Here is a 23779-nt window from a genome sequence, read left to right as displayed (position 1 = left end):
ACGTTTCAGCTGGTTCGTTTACCGCTAACACCGAAAGCAGGGTCCATAGATGCTCAGATTACAAGAAAATGAACAAGTTAAACACGCAGATGTGAAACAACGAAACATTTACAATGCGAGATATTTCTTCCGAAGCAGCTTCCAAACGAAATCACTTAAACTTCACTGCGGTGAAATGCTTAATATGACTGTTTGAATTCTAATACAGGGGAGATTACGTCTATTTCAAGTAAAATGTAGTTTTATGTAGAGTTGTGGGCAGAATTATTGGCACCCCTGGTAAATATGATCAAAGATGGCTGTGAAAATAAATCTGCAGTGTTTAGCCTTTTGATCTATCATTAAAAAAATGATCAAAATTCAAACCTTTTAGTGAAGTAAAAGAATTGAAAGTGGTGGGAAACTCATATTATGAAATAAATGCTTTTCTCCACAATTATTGGCACCCCTAGAATTAGTTATATTCCTACTAACATTTACTAGGATAAATATGAGGAAACACAAAGGCCAAATTCCCTTAATGAGGAAAACCACAGAATATAGTTCTGATTGATTGTTGAGCTTCACAAAATATGAAAACAGCTGAAGCATTGAAAATCTCCATATCCACCATCAGGGCAATAATGAAGAAGTTCAATCAACTAAAGATGTTCTGAATCTGGAGGAGGACGTGTGTGTATATCGTCCTAATGCACGAGAGGAGGAGAGGAGGAGTGGACAAAGACTCTCAGAGATCACAGATGGAGAATCACAGAGATTAGTTCAGTCTTGGGGTCAAACAGCCTCTACATCACCACATGTTGTTTGGGAGGGTTTGAAGAACAATCCTCCTCGCTCATCCAGAATCAAACTCCAGCATATTCAGTGTCAGACAGGACCTGGTTCTGTGGTCACATGACACTAAAACAAGAGCTTTTTGGCAGCAAACAGGGATAAAAAGACTCCATGCCCTCGGTTAAATACACCTTTCATGGGCCTATTTTTTTTGGTGGAGGTCCTGGACTTCAAGTTCAGATGCATGGCATTATGGATTATATCAAATACCAACAGCCAGCAGCCATATCACCCTGTAGCCCAAGACTGGTTTCCCACTGAAGCTAAGCAGGGCTGAGCCTGGTCAGTAAGTGGATGGGAGACCAACTGGGAAAATTGCTGGAAGAGGTGTTAGTGAGGCCAGCAGGGGGCGCTCACCCTGTGGTCTGTGTGGGTCCGAACATACTGTAACAAGCACTGTCCTTCGGATGAGACGTTAAACCGAGGTCCTGACTCTCTGTGGTCATTAAAAATCCAAGAATGTCCTTCGATAAAGAGTAGGGGTGTAACCCCGGCATCCTGGCCAGATTTGCCCATTGGCCCCTATCCATCATGGCCTCCTATTCATCCCCATATATATATATATATGATTGGCTTCATCACTCGGTCTCCTCTCCACCAATCAGCTGGTGTGTGGTGGGCGCTCTGGCACAAAATGGCTGCCGTCGCATCAGTCAGGTGATACTGCACATTGGTGGTGGATGAGGAGATTCCCCACTTCTATGTAAAGCGCTTTGAGTTCCTAGAAAAGCGCTATATAAATGTAATAAATTATTATTATTAACAGATGAAGAAATAAAAACCTGACGGCTTCTGCTAGAAATCTGAAAATGGGCCGTGGTTGGATCTTCATCAGGACAACGATCCAAAACATACATCAAAATCAACACAGAAATGTGTGTCAGCACAAAATGAAGGCCGTCCCAGTCCCTGACCTGAACCCTATAGAGAACGAGTGATGGACTGAAGGATCTGGAGAGATTCTGTATGATCTCCAAACTCATCAGGCACTACAGGAGAAGACTTCTTGGCTGACATCTTGGGAAATGTATTTAATAAAAGGGCGCCAATATTTATGTCCAGCGCGTTTTGGAGAAAAACATTTATTTCATAATGTGAGTTTCCTCCCACTTTCAATTCTTTTACTTCAATGAAAGATCAAAAGGCTAAACGATGCAGATTTATTTTTACAGCCATCTGTGATCATATTTACCAGAGGTGCCAATAATTCTGCCCACAGCTGTATATGTATATGAGGTCCTTATCTAGCGTTTGCGTAAATGGCCTCGAGTATGCGGGAACTTGCATTCAGCCTTTAAGATCTTCCACGCAACACACACAAAAACAAGGACACGCTCATCAATACTATCGCACAAACTAATACTCATCCAGTGAACTGCAAAATATATTCGATACATTTAAATAAATACGTTTTTCACTGTTAAAATCTCCATGTGATCAAGGCAAGCCTTGCATTCTACGTCTACTGTGCATACTTTAGGAAAACATATACTTTATGATAGTTTGATTATGGAAATATTTTGCTTTGGCACACTGAAATAGGTGGTGATGTGACTCGTTGATTGTCCAAAGCCCGCTGGAGAGTAAACCGTCTTTACTAAACTAGCTGGCTTCATTCATAGAGCGATCAAAACTTCTACAATCGCCTTGTTCTACGGGCAAAGTAATACACGGATTACATATGTAAAAATCTGATATATATATAGGTCACTCCTGTACAGTGCATTTGCAGTCACTTCAAAGAAATCTAGAAGGGTGCGATTATGTTTCTACAGTACAATCGTGTCAAGTATAAGGGCTCTGGATTGAGTCAATAAAAACGATGACGAGCTAATTTGTACCATAACAGCATATTCCATATTCCTAAGTGAGGATGTACTAAACCTTGAATAAATAATTGACACGGTCAGCATGTTTAAAATATATAACATCAGTCTGAATTTATCAAAAGTGTTTTAAAATAAAGCCATTCCCCCCCCATTGGCAGGTTATCTGTGGGAAATGGGATGTTGTTTTGGGTCCCTCTCACCTTTCCCTTCCTACAGTGGGACGGTGCATTCTCTGCGTCACGACAGGCAGAAAAATACGGATAAAAATAAATCAGATCATCTTCCAGTATGTTACATCGCTAACTATATGTTCGCCACGCACACAAACACACATTCGTCAGAGTTTGTCTCCTAGTGGCCGCCCAGAGCACTGCCGCTTCCTGTTGTCCAATCAATGATGATGAAGCTCAGGCTCATTATCATAAACAACACGCCCAGTCCAGCAAAACAGGCAGCCTGGGGGGAAAAAGAGAGAAACATTTTCAGTCATTAACCAAATAAAATGTATTTTATAAACTGACTTTGAACGTACGTCAACATTTTTCCAGTAGGAGAGAGATAAATGGTCTGTGATGTGAATATTAGAAGCTATGTTTCCATCCACCTATTTTTATGCAATTTTTGGGATGTCGCAAAAAAAACAAACTGGATCTAAAAAAAAAACACAGGTGCTCAATTCACCCTTCGCCGCAAGTTTGATTGACAGGCGATCTGACCAATCACATCGCCGAATCTGCCATTTTGTCCGACAAAGCAGTCAGGAGAGTTAGTAGATTAACGTTGGTGGACTTGAACTTGGAAAAAACGGTGTGTACTGACGTCTTTCTGCGGTTGAAACAACATTTCTTTTAGTGTTCATTAATGTTTATTTTTCGTGCTTATCAGTCAACTAGAATGAAGAGATGATCGGTTCACGAGCAGCTTTAACTGAAGCGATACAGCAATCACGACACAAAAAGCAATTTATTGTTTAAATTTCTTTAAAAAAAAGACAATTTCAAAGTTGAGACTTTGTTTCATATCAAAAGTAACGTGCTCTGTCCTGTCTGTCGGCGTGTTGTCAGTGTCCTCTTTGCTCCGCGATGTATTTTCTCTACGTGAGAATGTGTGTGTGGTGTGAGAGCGCCATGGCTTGTCGGACATAGCAACAGTAACTAAAGGGGGCGGGTCTTTGCCAACGGTCAATTGAGCTTTCAGCTTTTAAACCATTCAAGCGCGACAAGACAAAAGAGAATGCGCTTAGTAGGGCTGGGCGATATGGCTGAAAAATGTATCACGCTAGAAGTGTTTCATATCGGTCGATATCGATAATTATTGATTTTTATGACCCATTTAAAATTAATATATTACATTTAAATATTTTTATTTTAAACTTAACCTTCCTCTGATTATAATCCCCTCTGTTATAAAGGCAGAAATGTCAACACAACCATGGAAAACACTCAAATAATTCAAATGTAAACATGTTTATACTCGACGCGTCTGAGTCATGCAAGACGAAAACGAGACGATAACTAAATAAAAACTAGTGTTGGATGACAAAAACTATGACGAAAATCAACAGTCATTTTCGTCAACAAATAAAAACAAGACGAAAATGTTAGTGAGGGACGATTAGGGAAGAGATCGGGTCAGAACTGATGTCCTGTGTAACAGATGCGCACATTTGATCTGAACTGATCTAACGGCTGGAAAACACACGACCTACAGGCTCACACACCCCCAATCCAGCTCCAGAGCGGCTCAATCAATAACACACATTTATGCCAGACAATTGTTTATGAACTAATGCTGATGAATAATGACAATATTTACTTTACCATGTTTATATAGTAATATGTTTTAGACGGTTGTAACAATGCATATTTTATCTCCTGAACTTGAATGAGCTCCTGCAACTGTAACAGAGGTGCAGACATTTCAAAATAAGAGTCCTGGTGTATTTCGAGCTTGTTTATAATTAAAGTCACGCATTATATATTCGTTTTTGGTTACACAATAAACTGTATTTAATTTCATTCCCATTTAATTCATAGTCAGGAGGAAAGACCAGGATTTGACACATATTCCATAAAGTATCAAAGTATCAGGGTTATAATAGTTAACTAAAACCATTTAAAAAAATCTTCATTACTTGAAATTAAATAAATGTTAACTGAAATTTAAAAAAATGTATAAACTTATTTGAAGCTTTAGCTTAACCTGATATGGCCTACTGACTAAAACAGAAATACAAAGTTATAAAAACTATATAGATGTTTTTAAAAAACAAACAAAAAAGTCAATTGAGCTCTTTCGTGTATTTTTAATGTCAAAAACAAAATGATGTAAAAATGTCAGTTCAAGTGACAGTCGGTTATGTAATGCTTAAATGCTTAATGTATTACAATTTAACTAAACTAAACTAACTAAACTAGACTAAAACTACTGTAGATTTAGTCGACTAAAATCTAATGAGTTTAGATTTAGAATCTTATGATATTTAGTCGACTAAAACTAGACTGAAACTAAAAACAATTCAGGTGACTAAAATATGACTAAAACTAAATGGCATTTTAGTCAAAAGACTATGACTAAAACTAAATTAATTAACTAATTTGCTGTCAAAATTAACACTGCTCCCTGTTGACGTCATTTTTCACGCTCGTGCGTGTTGAGAGCGCGAGACCCCATTTCGCTTGGCGGTGAACTTTCCGCGCGGCTCCGCAACCGAAGATGCATAAGTTCAAGGCGAATCTGGCCGAGCATGACGTCTCATCACACCGGCACCCAGTTTGTGCATCTAAATATGTTGCTTATATTCAAAAACTTAGCCAACAATATCAGAAATAAGCCCTTTTAATGAAAATAAAGATCCATGTTTAATAAAAATGTTCACGAAACTAATTGAAAATGTTTAGAGAAATTAGAAAATGTTTAACTGTCACCGTCCCACAGGTGGGACGCCTGGTGCTCTTTTTTTGATCGCCTTTTTTCATATCATATATTTAAGTAATTATCACAAATTAGGTATCATTTGAAAGCTTACAAACTCAAAATTCATCCTGTGAAAACCGTTTTGAAATCGGACATTGTGTTGCCATGGAAACGTTACTCTAAATTATTCTAGTGGGCTCCTCCCCTAGTGGGCGCTGTCATGTTTCATATTACAACAATTATTTTAACCACTTTATATTCAAAATCTTTTCCAATCTTGACAAAACGCATATTGTCGGAAAGGTCTGAGTCTCAAGGGTCCATATTTGGTGACTGTTTTGTGATGGAAGTAATATTTGGACAGAAATTTACAGGAAAATGCATCAAAACAACAATAAATGGAATTTGAATGACACCCGGTGGCTATTTTTGGTACAGCACCCTAAACAAAATCTCATGGGGACTTCAATTTTTGTGATATCAACTTCAAATTTGGAACACAAATTGGTTAGACATATGGCTTTGATTTTATAGTAATTTTAGAGTAAATTCTTTTTTGTAAAATATATATTTTATATGAAATAAAAAATATTTAGTACAGTATTTTTCATTTACAGTAAATTTAAACTTCCATAACTATTTCATACTTTCATATTTTGAATTGCTTTCACTTCAGCAATAATCTGCAGAATGTCGTCTTTAAAACGAGACCAAACTTTGGTCTATATTCCAAAGCCTTCTTGAACCCTTTAAGTTTGGATAGTGCATTTTCATGTGTATTCTCAAAAAGGGGGGAGACAGTTAAAGGGTTAAGAGATCGGTGATTTAGTTGTATACATGTTCTCCCATCCATATATTCTGTTCTAATGTCACAAGTAATACTGGGTTTTAGGGATGAAACGATTACCGGTTTCACGATAAACCACGATAAAATTTAGTGACGGTTAGTAATATCGTATAAATTTAATTATCATTAAAACCGTGTGTGATTATCACGATAAATCTTGTCCAGTCAGCATCAGTCAGGCGCAGCGCACAGCTATTTTTTGAATGAGAAGAAATGTCAGAAGGCAGTGACAGCACTCGGGGGATTGTTCAGCCTCTAAAAGGACCAAATATGAGGCGTGGTCATTTTTTGGCTTTTACGAAAGTCCTGTGGGAAACTTAATCGAAGATGGTCACCCTGTCTGCAGAACATGCCAGAAGAAAGTCGCTGTAATAGGGGGAACACTTCAAAACTACGCCTAAAACATCATTTAAATTCCCAGCTTTGGATGGAAACCATGGATAAGTGTGATGTAAACGCCTGATGACAGCTTTTGAAATGTAGTTCTCTCTCCAACCGGGTAGCCATGAATCAACAAAGGTTAAAAACTTACAAAGATTTTAGGGGTAGAACGCATTGGCTCCTTATCCTTCGGAACAATACGGATGTAGAAGACAGCAGGAAAGATGAAGATAAGGCACGGAGCGGAGGTTGCACCTGGAGGAGAAAGAACAGGACAAATGCAGATCAGCTAATCAACTGAATCCAATTAAATCTGACACTGATTACAATTAAACATGATGACAATTACAATTCCAGCGGCGCTGTCTCTGCTGATGAAAATGAGAATGGAAAAGTTAAACGAGAACCAAATATCAGTCGTCTTATTTCATGGGCATCACATTAAGTAATTGTAATATTTTACAAGTACTCACATATTTACACCTTGAGTGTAACATTTTCAGAGGACATAAAAAATATTAGACGACAATAAAAGATTATGCCTACCTTAGTGAAAAAAACCTATACCGAAATGTATTTATTTAATCCCAACTATACTACACATCCATTAGCATAATTACTGACATATTGCTTGAGACTTAATGGTATAAATATCATAATTAAACTTTATTTGGAGCACTTATTTATTGCAAAATCCACAAGTCTAAAATGTGTTTTAATATCACCATATATTAATAGCATTAATATCTTGCATTTAAGGACTGATATTATAGTTCCACTTTCAAAATTAGATATACAAGTTATATTAGTAAACCAAAAGTACAATTGTAGGGTAATTATATTAAGTAAATGTATTTGTATTATACTTAGCATAACATGAATGTATTTCAAATACATTTTGGTGCATTTATTTTTCACTAGGGTAAACATTATTTCAATGAGATTATTTTGTGGCATAAAATATTTTTTGAATTAAAGGTCCCATGGCGTGGATTGTTTTTATTATTTTATGTTTCCTGAGGTGTACTTATATCGTTAGTATGATTTTTACATCACAAAATGTCATAATAAGAAATAAAAAGCATTTTTTCTATCCTTTTATTAGCCCTCTGGCTTAAAGGGATAGTTCACTCAAAAATGAAAATTAGCCCATGATTTACTCACCCTCAAGTCATCCGAGGTGTATATGACATTCTTATTTCAGACGAATAAAATCTGAGTTATATTAAAAAAGTTCAGGCTAATCCAAGCATTAAAATGGCAGTAATAGTTGCTCTGTTTTTGAAGTCCATTAAAAATGCATCTGTCCGTCAAATAACTGCTCCACGCGGCTCTGGGGTGTTAATAAAGGCCTTCTGAAGTGAATCGATGCGTTTGTGTAAGAAAAATATCATATTTAAAAATGTATTTCATTTTTCTCTATGGCTCTGCATCAGCCGACCCCGCACCATCCCTTCCGGCGAATAAGGTCAAAATACATGCAAAATACCGGCGTGATCATAGATATATACATATATTCCTCATTAGTGCCTGCGCAGATTGGTCGAATGAGGCATCTACATATATATCTCTTTTATCGCGCCAGTATTTTGACCTTATTCGCCGGAAGTTATGGCGAATTCTAGATGACATTCGTCTGATAAGAGGTAACAAAATAACACAAATACTGTTGGGTTTCTCGCAGAAACCGATGGTTTCGTGTCTTAAGACATCAATGTTTCGCCATAAGCCGCATGGTTTAATAAGGATACGTATGTCTGTGTGTTTTTACAGACATACGACATGTGATTGACAGAGCCGAGCATTATAAAGAGAGTGTTCTTTGATCGCTCTCTGTAGTTTAATCATTTAAAGTTGGCATGAAACGGAAGTTGAGATCGTCTTTTTCTCCTTATTGTGACGTATATCCGAGTGAAACGGCTTCTGAAATTAGAAAAAAATGTAGGGCGAGGCTTGATTTCGTCCTTCGGGAATTGATTGGATCGTTGGAAGTTGGGCGTTGCTAACAAAATGGAGGAAGATTTGAATGCCAGTTTGCACTCAGTTGTGGAGAAAAACGCGATCTACCTCTAAATCTTTTCTACATATGTTACTGAGCATATTTCCTCACTTTTCACTGGTTTATGCTACAGATTTCGCTTATTTTAAGCCTTTTATGGATTTATTTCTGTAAAACTTTTTTCTCAGCTCTCCCTTATAATGGGGTTCACACACTTTGCATTCCTAAGTGCGAGCCGTCACGATAAGCTGTTCGTCCGACTATATTGAGTAATTTTTACATAAAAAAAGCTTTTATTTCTCATATATTTCTCTCTTTTTGCCTCAAGTCCTTCTTGAAGAAGGTATTGTGTACACCGAGAAAAATGCACCTAACCACAATATTGCTACTAGTGTTAGACCGATATATCGGTCGACATATCGGGCCGATATTTGCGATTTTTGCGTGTTTACTGCTGCGTTCGCCGATATTTTTTTCCTCGCATTATTTACAGACAGGCGTCCACAGGGCAGCTCTCACCGTCTTCAAACTGTCTTGCTCTCCCTCCCTCGCGCATATTAATCAAAATCAATTGAGAATTGACACAATGGTAAAAGGTCGAAAGACTGAAGTTTCACGTGGAGCATTGGGAGATTTTTTCCTGAATTACCGCTGGTGTTGCTCTACAAGATATTAAGTTAAGTGCACCTACACTCTGGGTGAAAATACTGGGTTAAAAATAACCCAAGTTGGGTTGAAAATGGACTAACCCAGCAATTGGGTTGTTTTAACCCAGCGATTTGGGTTGTTTTAAGCAAACATTTAACCCAACCGCTGGGTCAAAACAAACCAATTGCTGGGTTAGTCCATATTCAACCCAACTTGGGTTATTTTTAACCCAGCATTTTTTAGAGTGTAACCTTTAAATGACTAGGTTGTAAATAGTTTTAAAATGAAGTATAGTACAGTCAGTGTGCACTTTATTATGATGCTTGCTTGTTGAAACTGTGTGCAATAGTGTAATTATTGTATTTATGCTTAAATATTTATTTTGAGAATTTATTTTCACCACTGAACTCTTTTTTCTTGTTCTACCTCACCTGTTTTTACTATTTGTTAAATATAGTTTTAATAAATGTTCCTTTTTTAAATTGTAAATTGTTATCATCATGATCAGTGTCATTTTTATGATGCAAATTGAGGGAGCAAAAGCAGTATCGGCTCCAAATATCGGCTCAAGAAAATCGGCAGCTCGTATCGCTCATCGGCTAAGGCTGATGAAAAAAAATCGTTATCGGCACTAAAAAAAATCCATATCGGTCGATCCCATATTGCTACGATCAGTGACAGGTTTCTGAGAGGCGGAGCAGAAACGAGACAGGGGGCGATAACCCCGCCCTCGCGCCATAGCACATGACCGGGAGAGAACAGAAGTCGTTTCGATGGGGGAGGGAAAGTTAACATATTTGATTAAAGATTTTTTTTTTTTTTAAATAATGAAGTGCACAGATAAATCAGTTATAGTAAACACTACAATATTAAATATAAAAATACGAAATGTAAAATTGTATTTCATGCCGCCTTTAAAGAGCACCTATCATGGCATTTAAAATGTTCCAAATATTGTTTTAGAAGTCCCCAACAACAGTTTTGCATGCATGCAATGACAAAAAAGACTTTAGTTTTCTTATAATATGCATTTATTTTTACCTGTTTTGACAGCGATTCTCAAATGATTCCTTTAGTGATTCACTTTTCAAAACCCCGCCTTTACGTGACGCTAATCTGCGGTGATTGGTCAGATGACCCAGTCAGTTGTGATTGGTATAGTCTGTGCAGATATTCTCGGAAACGGAACGCCCATCAAAGTCTTATAGTGACAGTAATTTGTTAATATGTGTCAGGAGTTATGAATATGAAAACCGCGTCGGTACTGTTTGATTGTAATATGAGCCTCAGCTGATCTCATTCATAAAAAAACTCCTCACGAAGACTCGCGACAAATCAACATCCCTCAGGGCTTTTAGTTCAAAAGTGTGCAGATGAGGAGACATATTGATAGATTCTCATATGTCTGTGTCAAATTTCTAAACAGAGGAGTATTTTTTATTCAATACTTCCTCAAAATGGGCAGAAATAGCCTAATCATGAGCGATTGAGTCTCTTATGTGTTGTTTTCAATTCATACTGGCAGCCGGAGGGCGCTCTGTGCACGTGTAGTCCATATATGGTACAGACAGACGAAGAAGATACCATGTGCCATAATAAAAGTCCATAATAAAAGCTTCCTGAGATCGCGAAACATACATTTGACGACTAATAATAAACACTCAATCGCGACGATGTATGGTTTGTCTTCAAGCCACTTAGTCTTCAAATGCTCATCCTTGGGCAGATGAAAAAAGTTTGCTTTTGAGTCGCACTTCAGAACACAGCGTCTCGTGGCCATGATGTTTTCTAGTTTTCACTGGCGTCTCGAGGCCATGATGTTTTCTAGTTTTCACAGGCGTCTTGGAGCGCAATAAGTGGGCGTATCGTATTCAAATAACTTGACAAGTTGACGTCATCTAGTCAGAGAAAAAGCTTCGGTCTTCTAACGATTCTTAAAAATGACTCCGAGTCGACTCTTACTTTTGAAAGAAAATAACTATATATACGGTGCACTGTCATATTTCAAGCTATCACAGGATGTTTTTGTTCACTTAGATCTATGTTACACACTACATGAAAGGTAAATTTCAAAATTCCATGATAGGTGCTCTTTAAATAACAGATTTGTTTCATGCTACTAACAGAAACGATGTGAAGTTGGTCGTTTTAGTCATTGGCTTGATTCATTGATGCATTACGCTGAGGGCATCAAGACGGCCAGCGGCGGGACTGACCGTATTAAACGATTCAGAAAGAAAGTCTGTGTGCACTCGAATGATTAGCTACACATCAGAAATCACTGATCACAGATCAGGCATTAATGAACACTGTTACTCACTGTTCGTGACGGCGCTGTCGAATCCATAAAGGTTTGTCTGACATTGCGACTAAATTAAACTGAATCCATTTTCTCCAAATTCTCTGGGCGGGCAAAGCAGAGGAAGGGGAGGTAACGTTTCCCCGTATGACGGCATACAGGGAAGATTCCAGATCAGCTCGTCTGAGCTCTCATCTTCTCAAAGGCAGAGCAGGACAACCAGAACTCGCTTTACACCTATCAACATTTCTAGCCACTTGGGAACCATATACAGGCTAGAGGAACTCATATTACAGTTTTTCTCAGTGGCTTTGGTAAATTTCTCGAATCATCCTCGACATTTGCAAAATAGTAAGTGCATTTCTCAAAACAATTCGTACAAATAGCAAAACACCATGGATTACCTGCAAAAGCCAGACTCTTGCTCAAAATCCTTAGTTCATCTCTCAAAAGTAAATATCTGTGTCAATGAACATGTCAGTGCGATCAGAATGACAAGTCCTTGTGTCATTGTGTATGAATAAGACGGTCAAATTGCTTAGTCATGTTGTCAATATAACTGTACACTGGAGGGATGTTCTGATGTAAATATGGCTAAAGTTTTGATGACAATTATTGTAAATTGTAGGTTACACCTCAGTGTATGTGGGAGTTTGATTGCAAGAGACAAGATTCACATTTATGCTTTTACTGTTTGTACTGTAATTTGTTGTCATTGCGATACAGAAAGGAAAAGACAGCACTGCATAGCACAAAGAGAAAAAAAGAAAAAAAAACAAAAGTAGAAATGTGAACGTCTAATGGAAATGTATAGAAATATGCTCAACATATTATGACAACTTGTTCAACCATTTTGCATATAAAGACTTATGCTATGAAATAATGGCTATATGTTGTGGGGGGTGAGACTATTCAACAGAGACCCATTATAATACACTCTGATCAACATGACGTAAGCAACTGATAATGTAGGAAACAGCAGAGAATTGTACATAATCATTTGCATGGATGTACCAAAGCATTTGCAACTTGTTCAAAGAAATGAGAAACTGCTTTTTTGATGTGCACAAGTGACACAATGATGTGAAGATTGAACAGGTAGTTTTGAGAATTTCAATTCTGATCTGAGAAATGTACCAAAGCGACTGAGAAAAACTGTAATGTTAGGAAAAACCTCATTAAATGAAAATGTCATGCCATGGGACCTTTAAAAAAATACCACACGATTTTTTTAGTTTAGAAACTTGGACAAAAGAGAGAGTTTCATGGCATTGATCTGTTTTGTTTTCCTCTTCATTATGATCAAATGGGACCTTGACACTCACCTTCTTTCCAGTAATATGAGCTAAACACAAAAATATTGATTTAACAGCACAACATTATCTGTTCAAACAAGCAGCGGTGACATTTGAAGCTGATCTCAAGGCCAGTGTCAGTGTCCCTTAATCACACTGAGAAAGCAAGACAAACAAGCGACGCCAACGTGAGTCTTTGCTTTGGCATTTCAGACACATGTTTGAACACAGAACTGTTCCCCTCTGTTCTCAGAAAGCACATTTGACCTGTCTGGATTTTTGTGCTCTTGGGCCAGTGAGGATTGAAGGACTCACCAATGATGCCAAAGATGCCCAGGATGTTTGGGGCGAAGATGACCAGCATGTTGATGAGGGTCAGGAGAACGGCGGCTATGGCGACGTGGCGGATCCAGTTGAAGGTCTTATTAGGAAACGCCATCTCTTGAATGGCTCTCCGTACCTTTGAGAAGAAGTAGCAGATTATTTAGATTTCATTTTCACTGACTGAAATGACTGTATGCAATATGTGAGCAAGCAAGTGAATCTGTCTACATTTTCCAATATTCCTCTTAAGAGTGGGCGGCATGAGTCCTTTTATATCACAATGACGGTGTTTGTATAAATATTAGGGCTGTCAAAAGATTAATCGCGATTAATCGCATCCAAAATAAAAGTTTGTGTTTACATAATATATGTGTGTGTACTCTGTTAATTATTATTTTTATATAAATACACACACATTCATATATATATTTAAGAAATATTTGCATGTATATACATTTATATAATCTATAATATATATAAATATAAATGTTTTATATATAAAAAAAATATTTTTTTCTTAAATATAAACATGCTTGTGTGTGTATTTATATATAAATAATAATTAACAGAGTACACACACATATATTATGTAAACACAAACTTTTATTTTGGATGCGATTAATCGCGATTAATCTTTTGACAGCCCTAATAAATATAGTTGTTATTTTTGCTGTATTTTTCATCGCAAAATGGTCGATATACATCAGTGGTTCTCAACGTTTTAACTACTTCCTTTATTTACAGAAACTAGGTGTGGCAATATATTAAAATAAATCAAATAATTATATATAATTCAAATTAAAATCGTTTAATTCATAATTACAGAAGTTTCAAGCTATTTTTTTCCTCACAAATAGTTATTTTTCAGCTATTTTTTACTTGATAAAATATGTTATAACTTTTTAAAGATTGTATTAATTAAGGGGGGATTTGGGGTTGCTTTTAAAACATGAAGCATATTGGATTTACACTTTGAACACATTATCACCTATTGGTCTTAAAGGAACACGCCTCTATTTTTGAAAATAGGCTCATTTTCCGTCTCCCCTAGAGTTAAACAGTTGAGTTTTACCGTTTTCGAATCCATTCAGCCGATCTCTTTAGCATAGCTTAGCATAGATCATTGAATCTGATTTGACCGTTAGCAATGATATTACGCAATTCCTGAAAATAGTCCCCAGCGCTCCCTGTGTAAGCAGGTAGTCACATTGGTTATGTTGACGGAAGTTAGCCTATTTTCAGGCGCTGCACAACTTTTCATTTTCTGTCGGTCTTAGTTCACGATGTAACTACAGAAGAGTCAAGTTTTAAATAGGAAAAATACCGAAACTCTTTGGTCATTTTTTGAGCGAGATGCTAACGGTCTAATCAGATTCAATGATCTATGCTAAGCTATGCTAAAAGTGCAGACCCAGAGATCGGTAGCCTGGATGCCAGCCGAACTTAGCCCCGCCCACAACATTTGAGTTCGGGAAGTTCGGTCTTGACTTGATCCGTTGTGGAGCAACTATGCTGGAACCAGAACTGTTCAGACTAGGGGTGGGAATCTTGAGGCACGTAACGATTCGATCCGATTCCGATTCTGGGAGTAACGATCCGATTCCCAGAACGATTCTTAACCATACATTTTTGGTAACTAATTATCCTGCTGTGCAAATACATGAACTTTACATTTTAACCAAAATTGGAGATAGTATGTGTTTTGTTTTTAGTTAGAATATCTGTTTGACAGTATTGCCATATTAAAAATGATTATGAAGAATGTTATTGATTCTTATGATTGGATTTATTGCATTATTTCTGATATTTTGTTTTGGTGTTGGTATATTTTTTTGCAGTCAGGTATTCTTTGATATGATTATTGTATTCGGTTAATTGTTGTTTTTACTTTTATTCAAATGTTTCTATTTTTGGAGCTGTGGTGTGCCAACTTTTCCTTCCTTTTTTACAAGATTTTATTAATTTACATGACTTTTCCATATCTAGAATATCCAGGTTTTGGACCGTAGGTTCTTAAATAAAAATGACAAGGACAGACAAGTTACATTAGGATATATGACGACTTATAAAAACTAAAACTTATTTTGTCTCAATAGGCCCCCTAGTGGGTCCTGACCCCCTTTTTGAGAATCACTGAATTACATTTGAAGCATTTGGCAGAAGCTTTTATCCAAAGCCACATTTACATTTGATCAGTTCTTGCTTTCCGTGGGAGTCGAGCACATGACCTTGTTTGATCTACAGGAATGAATAACCTTGTCGTATCGATGTTGATAATCAACTGAATGAAACGCTTCACAACTGAAAGGAAGTTCTTGGTTGTTTGGGCATTAGTGGCACAATGCTCCTGTTATGCTGCGTTCACACCAAACGCGAATAGAGCGTCAAAATCGCGTCTAGTTTCACGCACAAACATTTTGAATGCATTTGCGCGTCCGCAGCGAGTTGGACACGCGTAGAAATCGAGCGCTGGAAGCGAAATTGACGCGCGTTCAAGGCGCTCCAGGAGAAATATGTCATAAAACACCACTCTGCCTCTTTTCATTTTCATTAAAAATATATATTAAGCATTAATAGCCACACAAATGTGGTCCAGGCAACACCTACATTATCTTCACTGCATGTGTATTTAAATATCCTTAAAATATAAAGTTATGAAACTTCTCTTTGCCCTCATTCAAAACGATTTGGCAGACAACAAATGATAGATTCATAAGAGCAAAGCTCGGCCGTTAGATCTACACAAGACGAGCCACTACAGGCCATCAGAGCAGCGGCAGACGCCAGAAGCACTGGCTGAGGAAAGGCTGCTCTCGCTGGGGTTAATGAGCGCTGATCGCCCGCTGATCCCCTGGATCTCACAACTCCAAAAACACAAGATTATTTTTTTTTTTAAATAGGCGCTCTCTTTATAAATAAACCACAGATTTGAGCTTTAAACAACTACATTCCCACCTGAAAAAGTCTTAAAACTACATTTTGTGACACAATAGTACTATTTTTAATTTATGCAGGGTTTCTCATACACGTCACTTTACCACGTGACAACAGCAAGCAGGCTCCTGAATGGTTAACACGGCGCGAATTGACGGCAAAGTTAAAATTTTTCAACTCGGGCGTCAGACGCGAATTCGCTTCAAACGCGTGAATGCACAAAAGCACCATTCGCGTGTAACGCGCAAGACGCTCAATTCGCGTCCAATTCGCGTCATTCGCGCAAACTGGACGCGCGAATGAGGCGGATTTGCGTCCTTTGCGCCGCGCGAAACGCGCCTTCCGCGCCGCGTAACCTCCAGACGCGCGTCAACACACCTTTCCATTGACTTAACATTCAAATCACTCGCGCCAGTCGCTCTATTCGCGTTTGGTGTGAACGCAGCATTATAATCAAAGCTTTACCATTTACAGAGCAGGCTTTTGCTTGGTGTCTGTTTTGTCACTGGATATATAACATATGAACATGTGAAACTCACTGGGAACAGAACGATGGGCACAGTCAGGGTGACGGCGGTGAGCACAGCCAATCGCACGCAGAGGATGAGAGTGTCATAGGGGTCGATCCTGCTGTATGTGTGCAGAAGCTCGGCCTCAACGTTAGCTGAGGGAAAATACAGGAATTTGTCTACTTAGTTTGCCGTTTTCACAACACATGGATGCATTCTGATTCGAATATTTCAGGGCGATCTCATCTGAATAATGAAACTTACTGTAAAATGTAAGGTACCCAAAGAGAGCAGCTAGGAAGTACATGGTGTACATGATCAGGATGGAAATGTTGGAAACGTGCTGCATCTTCCTCTGAGTTGGGCTGCAGGGAGAAAAGTATGAGATTATTTCTGCACGAAACTGAAAACAGTTCCAGTGCTGCTTTAACGCCGTCCACTTACTTGCGAAGCTCGGTGTAGATGGGAAGGACCTCGGGGTGGCAGACGAAAGCAAAGGCCAGAATGGGGATGGTGTATGCGGTCTGTGGAACAGACGGTGTTGTTTTAATGCGTTCTGATACGTTTATCTGTCAACAGTAGCAGCCTTTGCTTATGCTTACCATGTTTTACTTGAAAATGAATAAAAATGCCCCTGAAATTCAATATAAATGAATAAAAAAAATGCCACAGGATTTGTAACAGGATATACCATATCAGCAAGAATATCATTGATTTTATACTACAGTTCACTTATTTTGCTCTATTTCGCCAACTAAAATGGTTCCAAACAAATCCACAAGCAAAACCGTGATGTTTTGTTACTGAATTAATCTCTTTTTTAAACAAATTGGGCTAATGAATGATTCAACGACTCACTCATAAACACAGTCTCTCCGTCAGAAATCGATAAATAGTATAGTTCCAGCGATATATATTATGCTACAAATAGACACCAAAAGAGTAGTCTGTCCAAATACATAGTATTCAAAAAACATGTCTGCGTCTGAAATCTCATACTCTCTTGAGTAGGTGCTTACTTCTCGAAGTATGAATGCGTGTAGTATGGATGTAATCCGGACATGTTATATTCTCCCTGTTCTATCAGCGTCAGTTGTGTCGCTTCACTGTCATACACAAATCCTCTCCCGAGGCCTCATGGGATAGTGAAGTGTCCATCATACACACTTCAGAATCTCACCGGAAGTAGTAGGTCATCCGGGGTACGGTTTGCCTACTGTGAATTCAGACATGCTTCTTTTGTCACATACTGTTTTTCTCCTACTATATAGGAGGAAGTTTGGGATTTTGGATGCGCCCTATTATTTTCAAAGGCCGCCTCAGTCTGTCAATTATTTAACTAGATAAAGTTTGTAGATAGATAGATAGATAGATAGATAGATAGATAGATAGATAGATAGATAGATAGATAGATAGATAGATAGATAGATAGATAGATAGACAGATAGACAGACAGACAGACAGACAGACAGACAGACAGACAGACAGACAGACAGACAGACAGACAGACAGACAGACAGACAGACAGACAGACAGACAGACAGACAGACAGACAGACAGACAGACAGATAGATAGATAGATAGATAGATAGATAGATAGATAGATAGATAGATAGATAGATAGATAGATAGATAGACAGATAGACAGATAGATAGATAGACAGATAGATAGATAGATAGACAGATAGACATGATAGACAGACAGACAGACAGACAGACAGATATATACAGATCGACAGACAGACAGACAGATGACAGACAGACAGACAGACAGATGATAGACAGACAGACAGACAGACAGACAGACAGACAGACAGACAGATGATAGACAGACAGACAGACAGACAGACAGACAGACAGACAGACAGATGACAGACAGACAGACAGACAGACAGACAGACAGATAGATAGATAGATAGATAGATAGATAGATAGATAGATAGATAGATAGATAGATAGATAGATAGATAGATAGATAGATAGATAGACAGACAGACAGACAGACAGACAGACAGACAGACAGACAGACAGACAGATGATAGACAGACAGACAGATAGATAGACAGACAGACAGACAGACAGACAGACAGACAGATGATAGACAGACAGATAGATAGACTGACAGACAGACAGACAGACGTTTGCGAACGCAAGCGTTTAACTGTAGAATACCTGTGAGTTCACGGTGAACATCTGCGGGCTGCAGTTGGAGTCCTCCGCCATCACATGTCCGTTATGGTAGCTGTGGGCGTGGTCAACGCTTGCGTTTGAATGTGTGTGAGCCAGCGTGCTATTTGCCGAGAACTCCTCGAACGGGCACAGGATCTGGAACCTCTTATAGATGACCTAAAAATAAAGAAAGGATGGAGTTGTCACATGTTCTCTGTTCTGCTTGGTTTTGTAGTTCTTCAAAGGGTCAGACACTCTTTGACAAAAACACTACACTTGTGAAACATCACAGATCATATTTATAAACCAATTAAAAGCCTCAGTCATCTTCTTCTGAAGTCAGTCTGAGTCAGTATTTCATTAGTCAGCATTGCTCGGTGTTCATATGATATAATATCCCTTCCTCTAACACACCTCTGGGAAAAGTGTGTGGGCGAACGGTTATGTGAATCTGTGAATCCACACGCTCTGAAATATGCTTATAAGATACAGAGACAGGATGCTAGTGAGTTTTTGGTACCAAATAATTGATTTATGAATGTCTAATGAATGATGAATAAGAATTTTGTTTTCATATTGTCTTGAAATACTTACCGCACTAAGAAAGAAGACCATGCAGCTGAGTGAGAAACCACTGGAATAACCGAGGTAGCCTGAAAATGTAAATATAGCGAAGCACGTCAATATGCCGTCACAGTGCTATTGTCAATCCACACGCATGCGTTCAAACTATAAATGCATGTGCTAAGAAAAGCGCGGCGAGTTATCGCTCATCTCAGGAGCTAATCTCTGCTGACAGAGCTTACCAGACACAAATACTGACAAGGTCAGCGTGAATCAATCACTAAAAACACACCAAAACAGCTGTGCACGGCTAAAACACCATTGCTCTTTTAGAAAAACACACTTTTGTTGTTTATTGGTTTAAAGGATTAGTTCACTTTTAAATAAACTTTTGCTGATAATTTACTCACCCCCATGTCATCCAAGCAGAAACCGAGCAGTATTTATGATATTATTTCACCTCTTAACAGACGAGCGTGATCATCTCTGAGCTCCGCCATAACTTCCGGAGAGTGAGGTCAAATTTGATCGTGGTCATAGATGTATACGTAGGTGCCTCATTAGCGACTGCACGGAACAGTACAATGAGGCATCTACTATCGATAGATCTATGACCACGATCTAATTTGACCTTACTTGCCGGAAGTTATGGTGGACCTCAGAGATGATAAGAGGTAAAATAATAGCATAAATACTGCTTAGTTTCTCGCAGAAACTGATGGTTTGGCTAGATAAGACCCTTATTCATCGTCTGGTATGGTTTAAAGCCCTTTGAAGCTGCACTGAAACAGTCATTTGGACCTTGAACCGTTTGGGTCCCATTGAAGTCCATTATATGGAGAAAAATCCTGGACTGTTTTCATCCAAAACCTTAATTTCTTTTCGGCTGCAGAAAGAAAGACATGGACATCTTGGATGACATGGGGGTGAGTAAATTATCAGCAAAAGTTTATTTAAAAGTGAACTAATCCTTTAACTTCTTGCCTCATATGAGAACAGAATGTGCTTTTAAAGTGCTCTGTAACATGAGCGGCCCATTCATCTGGCTCAGACGCACAGGCGAGGTGAGGAGAGCGATGAGATGGACTGAAGGGGAAATGATGGACTCACCCAGCTGTTTCATCAGAGCCAACGGCAGGATGATGGAGATGGACACCAGCACCACCAAGTAGTTTCCATTGAGATACCACTCCCTGCAGAGACAGAGACAGAGAGTTCAGCAAATGTCCAAGCTCACTTTAGGGATGCATTCTCAGTAAAATCAGCCCAGAGAAGCTTATTTCACGTGGTAACGCCAAAATACTGTCAAACATCAAGCTTTGATTGTGAACTCAGAGCTTATTTGCTTTTAAAATGCACCTACAGAGCACATCACAGTGAACTGTATCCCCTTTTAAATTGGACATCCTTACACATCACGTCTGTCTGTCTGTCTGTCTGTCCGTCTGTCTGTTTATCTGTCTCTTTGTCTGTCTGTCTGTCTGTCTGACTGACTGACTGACTCTCTGTCTATCTCTTTGTCTGTCTGTCTGTTTATCTGTCTCTTTGTCTGTCTGTCTGTCTGTCTGACTGACTCTCTGTCTATCTCTTTGTCTGTCTGTCTGTCTGTCTGTTTATCTGTCTCTTTGTCTGTCTGTCTGTCTGACTGACTGACTGACTCTCTGTCTATCTCTTTGTCTGTCTGTCTGTCTGTCTGTCTGTCCGTCTGTCTGTTTATCTGTCTCTTTGTCTGTCTGTCTGTCTGTCTGTCTGTCTGTCTGTCTGTCTGTTTATCTGTCTCTTAGTCTGTCTGTCTGTCTGACTGACTCTCTGTCTATCTCTTTGTCTGTCTTTCTGTCTGTCTGTCTGTCTGTCCGTCTGTCTGTTTATCTGTCTCTTTGTCTGTCTGTCTGTCTGACTGACTCTCTGTCTATCTCTTTGTCTGTCTGTCTGTCTGTCTGTCTGTTTATCTGTCTCTTTGTCTGTCTGTCTGTCTGACTGACTGACTGACTCTCTGTCTATCTCTTTGTCTGTCTGTCTGTCTGTCTGTCTGTCTGTCCGTCTGTCTGTTTATCTGTCTCTTTGTCTGTCTGTCTGTCTGTCTGTCTGTCTGTCTGTCTGTTTATCTGTCTCTTAGTCTGTCTGTCTGTCTGACTGACTCTCTGTCTATCTCTTTGTCTGTCTGTCTGTCTGTCTGTCTGTCTGTCTGTCCGTCTGTCTGTTTATCTGTCTCTTTGTCTGTCTGTCTGTCTGACTGACTCTCTGTCTATCTCTTTGTCTGTCTGTCTGTCTGTCTGTTTATCTGTCTCTTTGTCTGTCTGTCTGACTGACTCTCTGTCTATCTCTTTGTCTGTCTGTCTGTCTGTCTGTCTGTTTATCTGTCTCTTTGTCTGTCTGTCTGTCTGTCTGTCTGTCTGTCTGACTCTCTGTCTATCTCTTTGTCTGTCTGTCTGTCTGTCTGTCTGTTTATCTGTCTCTTTGTCTGTCTGTCTGACTGACTCTCTGTCTATCTCTTTGTCTGTCTGTCTGTCTGTCTGAATAAGCTAAAGTCACAAAAAGTTGGCGTGTTCCTTTACCCGAGGAACCGGGACATGTGAGGGAGTCGCCTGTCGATGACATCATATCCACGTTCCCCTGTTTGTGGTTTTATTCTGCAGAAACGCTTTACTCTCACTGCAGTGTGAACAAGTGTCATAGCAGCCGCTGAGAGAACATCCTCAACACACTCAGATGTGTCTAATATGATAAACAGAGCTGCGTTACCTCACACTCATGAGCGGAAAAGCTAGGGTTGCCACCCGTCCCGTAAATACAGAATCATCCCGTATTTACAAGCAAAATGACGCGTCCCGTATCAAACCAATACAGGACGCGATTTGTCCCGTATTTTACACAGGTCCACACATAGTTCAATAAACACATACAGATTTTGCAGTGTGGAGAATATTGATAGCAAATATAAAGAAATCAATTTCACAATAAGTAGTACAGGAGCTCATTAGTGCGTGATTGCGTTTTAGCGGCTTTGTTGCTAGTGTTGTAGTACTCGAGACCGGTCTTAAGACCATTTTTTGATGGTCTTGGTCTTGTCTTGGTCTCGACTGCATTTCTCCTCTGTCTTGTCTTGGTCTCGGATTTAGAGGACTCTGGATTTTATCTCAAGACCAGTCAAGACCACAATTGCTGGGATATCACTAAATTGCCGGTGCATTGTCTGATTTAACATCATTGATGTGATTTGATGTAAATCTTACAGCTTAAAATGCAATCAATAACTTCTTTGTAATGTGATTTCTTTTGTAACTGTGCTGTCGGGTTCAAAATCAATGTGGCATTGTCTTAAAAATGCCAAAAATTTATATAAATGCCCACAAAATTCTGAGATTTCGTTTTTTTTATATAAAATAGAATATAATTAAGCAATATCGCATTTATGATATATATGATTTATACAAACGTTCAATAAACAAGAAGTTCATATTAAATGACATTTTAAACTGTCTTTGCTAATTTGCAGCATTTCGTTATTAAATGAATCAGCTGCTTTGAACAAATCGGTTGAATAAAGGATTCCAGGACTGTTCAATAATGTTAATGTTTTAATGTTAAATTAATTTGAATATGATTTATGCAGGTGTAAGTGTACTAGTTCAGATGCAACTTCTGTGCCATGAATTGTATTGTTAGTGAATTGATTGGTAACAGCGCTATAGTGTCTTACTATTCTAATTGTATTTAATTATTCATTATAAGTAATTTCTCACAGTAGATATGGATCTTTTAGATGAATTTAAGGACTGCTGGTCTGGTCTTGGTCTTGACTCGGTCTCGCCCTGTCTTGGTCTTGGTCTTGTCTTGGTCTCAACCCCACAAAGTCTTGGTCTTGTCTTGGTCTCGGCACATGCTGGTCTTGGTCTTGTCTTGGTCTCGGCACATGCTGGTCTTGGTCTTGTCTTGGTCTCGGCACATGCTGGTCTTGGTCTTGTCTTGGTCTCGGCACATGCTGGTCTTGGTCTTGACTTGCTCTCGGTTTAGGTGGTCTTGACTACAACACTATTTGTTGCCATAGCGGCTGAGTCTCGAGAACATGCGCTGTAAACCTGCGCGGTTTTTAAAAACATATCGAGCTTGCGTCGCGTCCACCGTTTGAACGCAAGAGGATCTCCAGATATAGAACTGAATATCAAAAAGGTATCAATGGGTCTGTCCAGTAACTCATGATGAACCTCAGGCCAACTGCACACTTTATGAG

At 38.7% G+C, this 23779-nt stretch overlaps 1 protein-coding gene across 3 annotated transcripts in view; it reads right to left on the bottom strand.

The window, feature by feature from the left end:
• Positions 1–918: 918 nt before the first annotated feature.
• Positions 919–23779, bottom strand: part of slc38a3b (solute carrier family 38 member 3b) — a 65484-nt gene continuing 42623 nt past the window's right edge. For 2 of the 3 annotated variants that reach the window (XM_079841626.1, XM_079841628.1), the window contains 9 exons: positions 20659–20741; positions 19579–19637; positions 18988–19161; positions 17260–17339; positions 17080–17180; positions 16846–16970; positions 13364–13508; positions 6959–7062; positions 988–3119 (listed from right to left, as the gene is read on the bottom strand). In XM_079841626.1, coding sequence (XP_079697752.1) covers positions 3015–3119; positions 6959–7062; positions 13364–13508; positions 16846–16970; positions 17080–17180; positions 17260–17339; positions 18988–19161; positions 19579–19637; positions 20659–20741 — 976 coding nt within the window. In that variant the 3' untranslated portion in view covers positions 988–3014. Of the gene's footprint in view, positions 3120–6958; positions 7063–13363; positions 13509–16845; positions 16971–17079; positions 17181–17259; positions 17340–18987; positions 19162–19578; positions 19638–20658; positions 20742–23779 lie in introns of all 3 variants that reach the window. The other variant, XM_079841627.1, reaches the window with a different exon arrangement.

This window comes from Gobio gobio (genome assembly GCF_949357685.1).
Source record: "Gobio gobio genome assembly, chromosome: 17".
In the NCBI taxonomy this organism is placed as follows: Eukaryota; Metazoa; Chordata; class Actinopteri; order Cypriniformes; family Gobionidae; genus Gobio; species Gobio gobio.
Note: the sequence above shows the minus strand (reverse complement) of the source record. Positions and strands in the feature narration are given on the sequence as shown.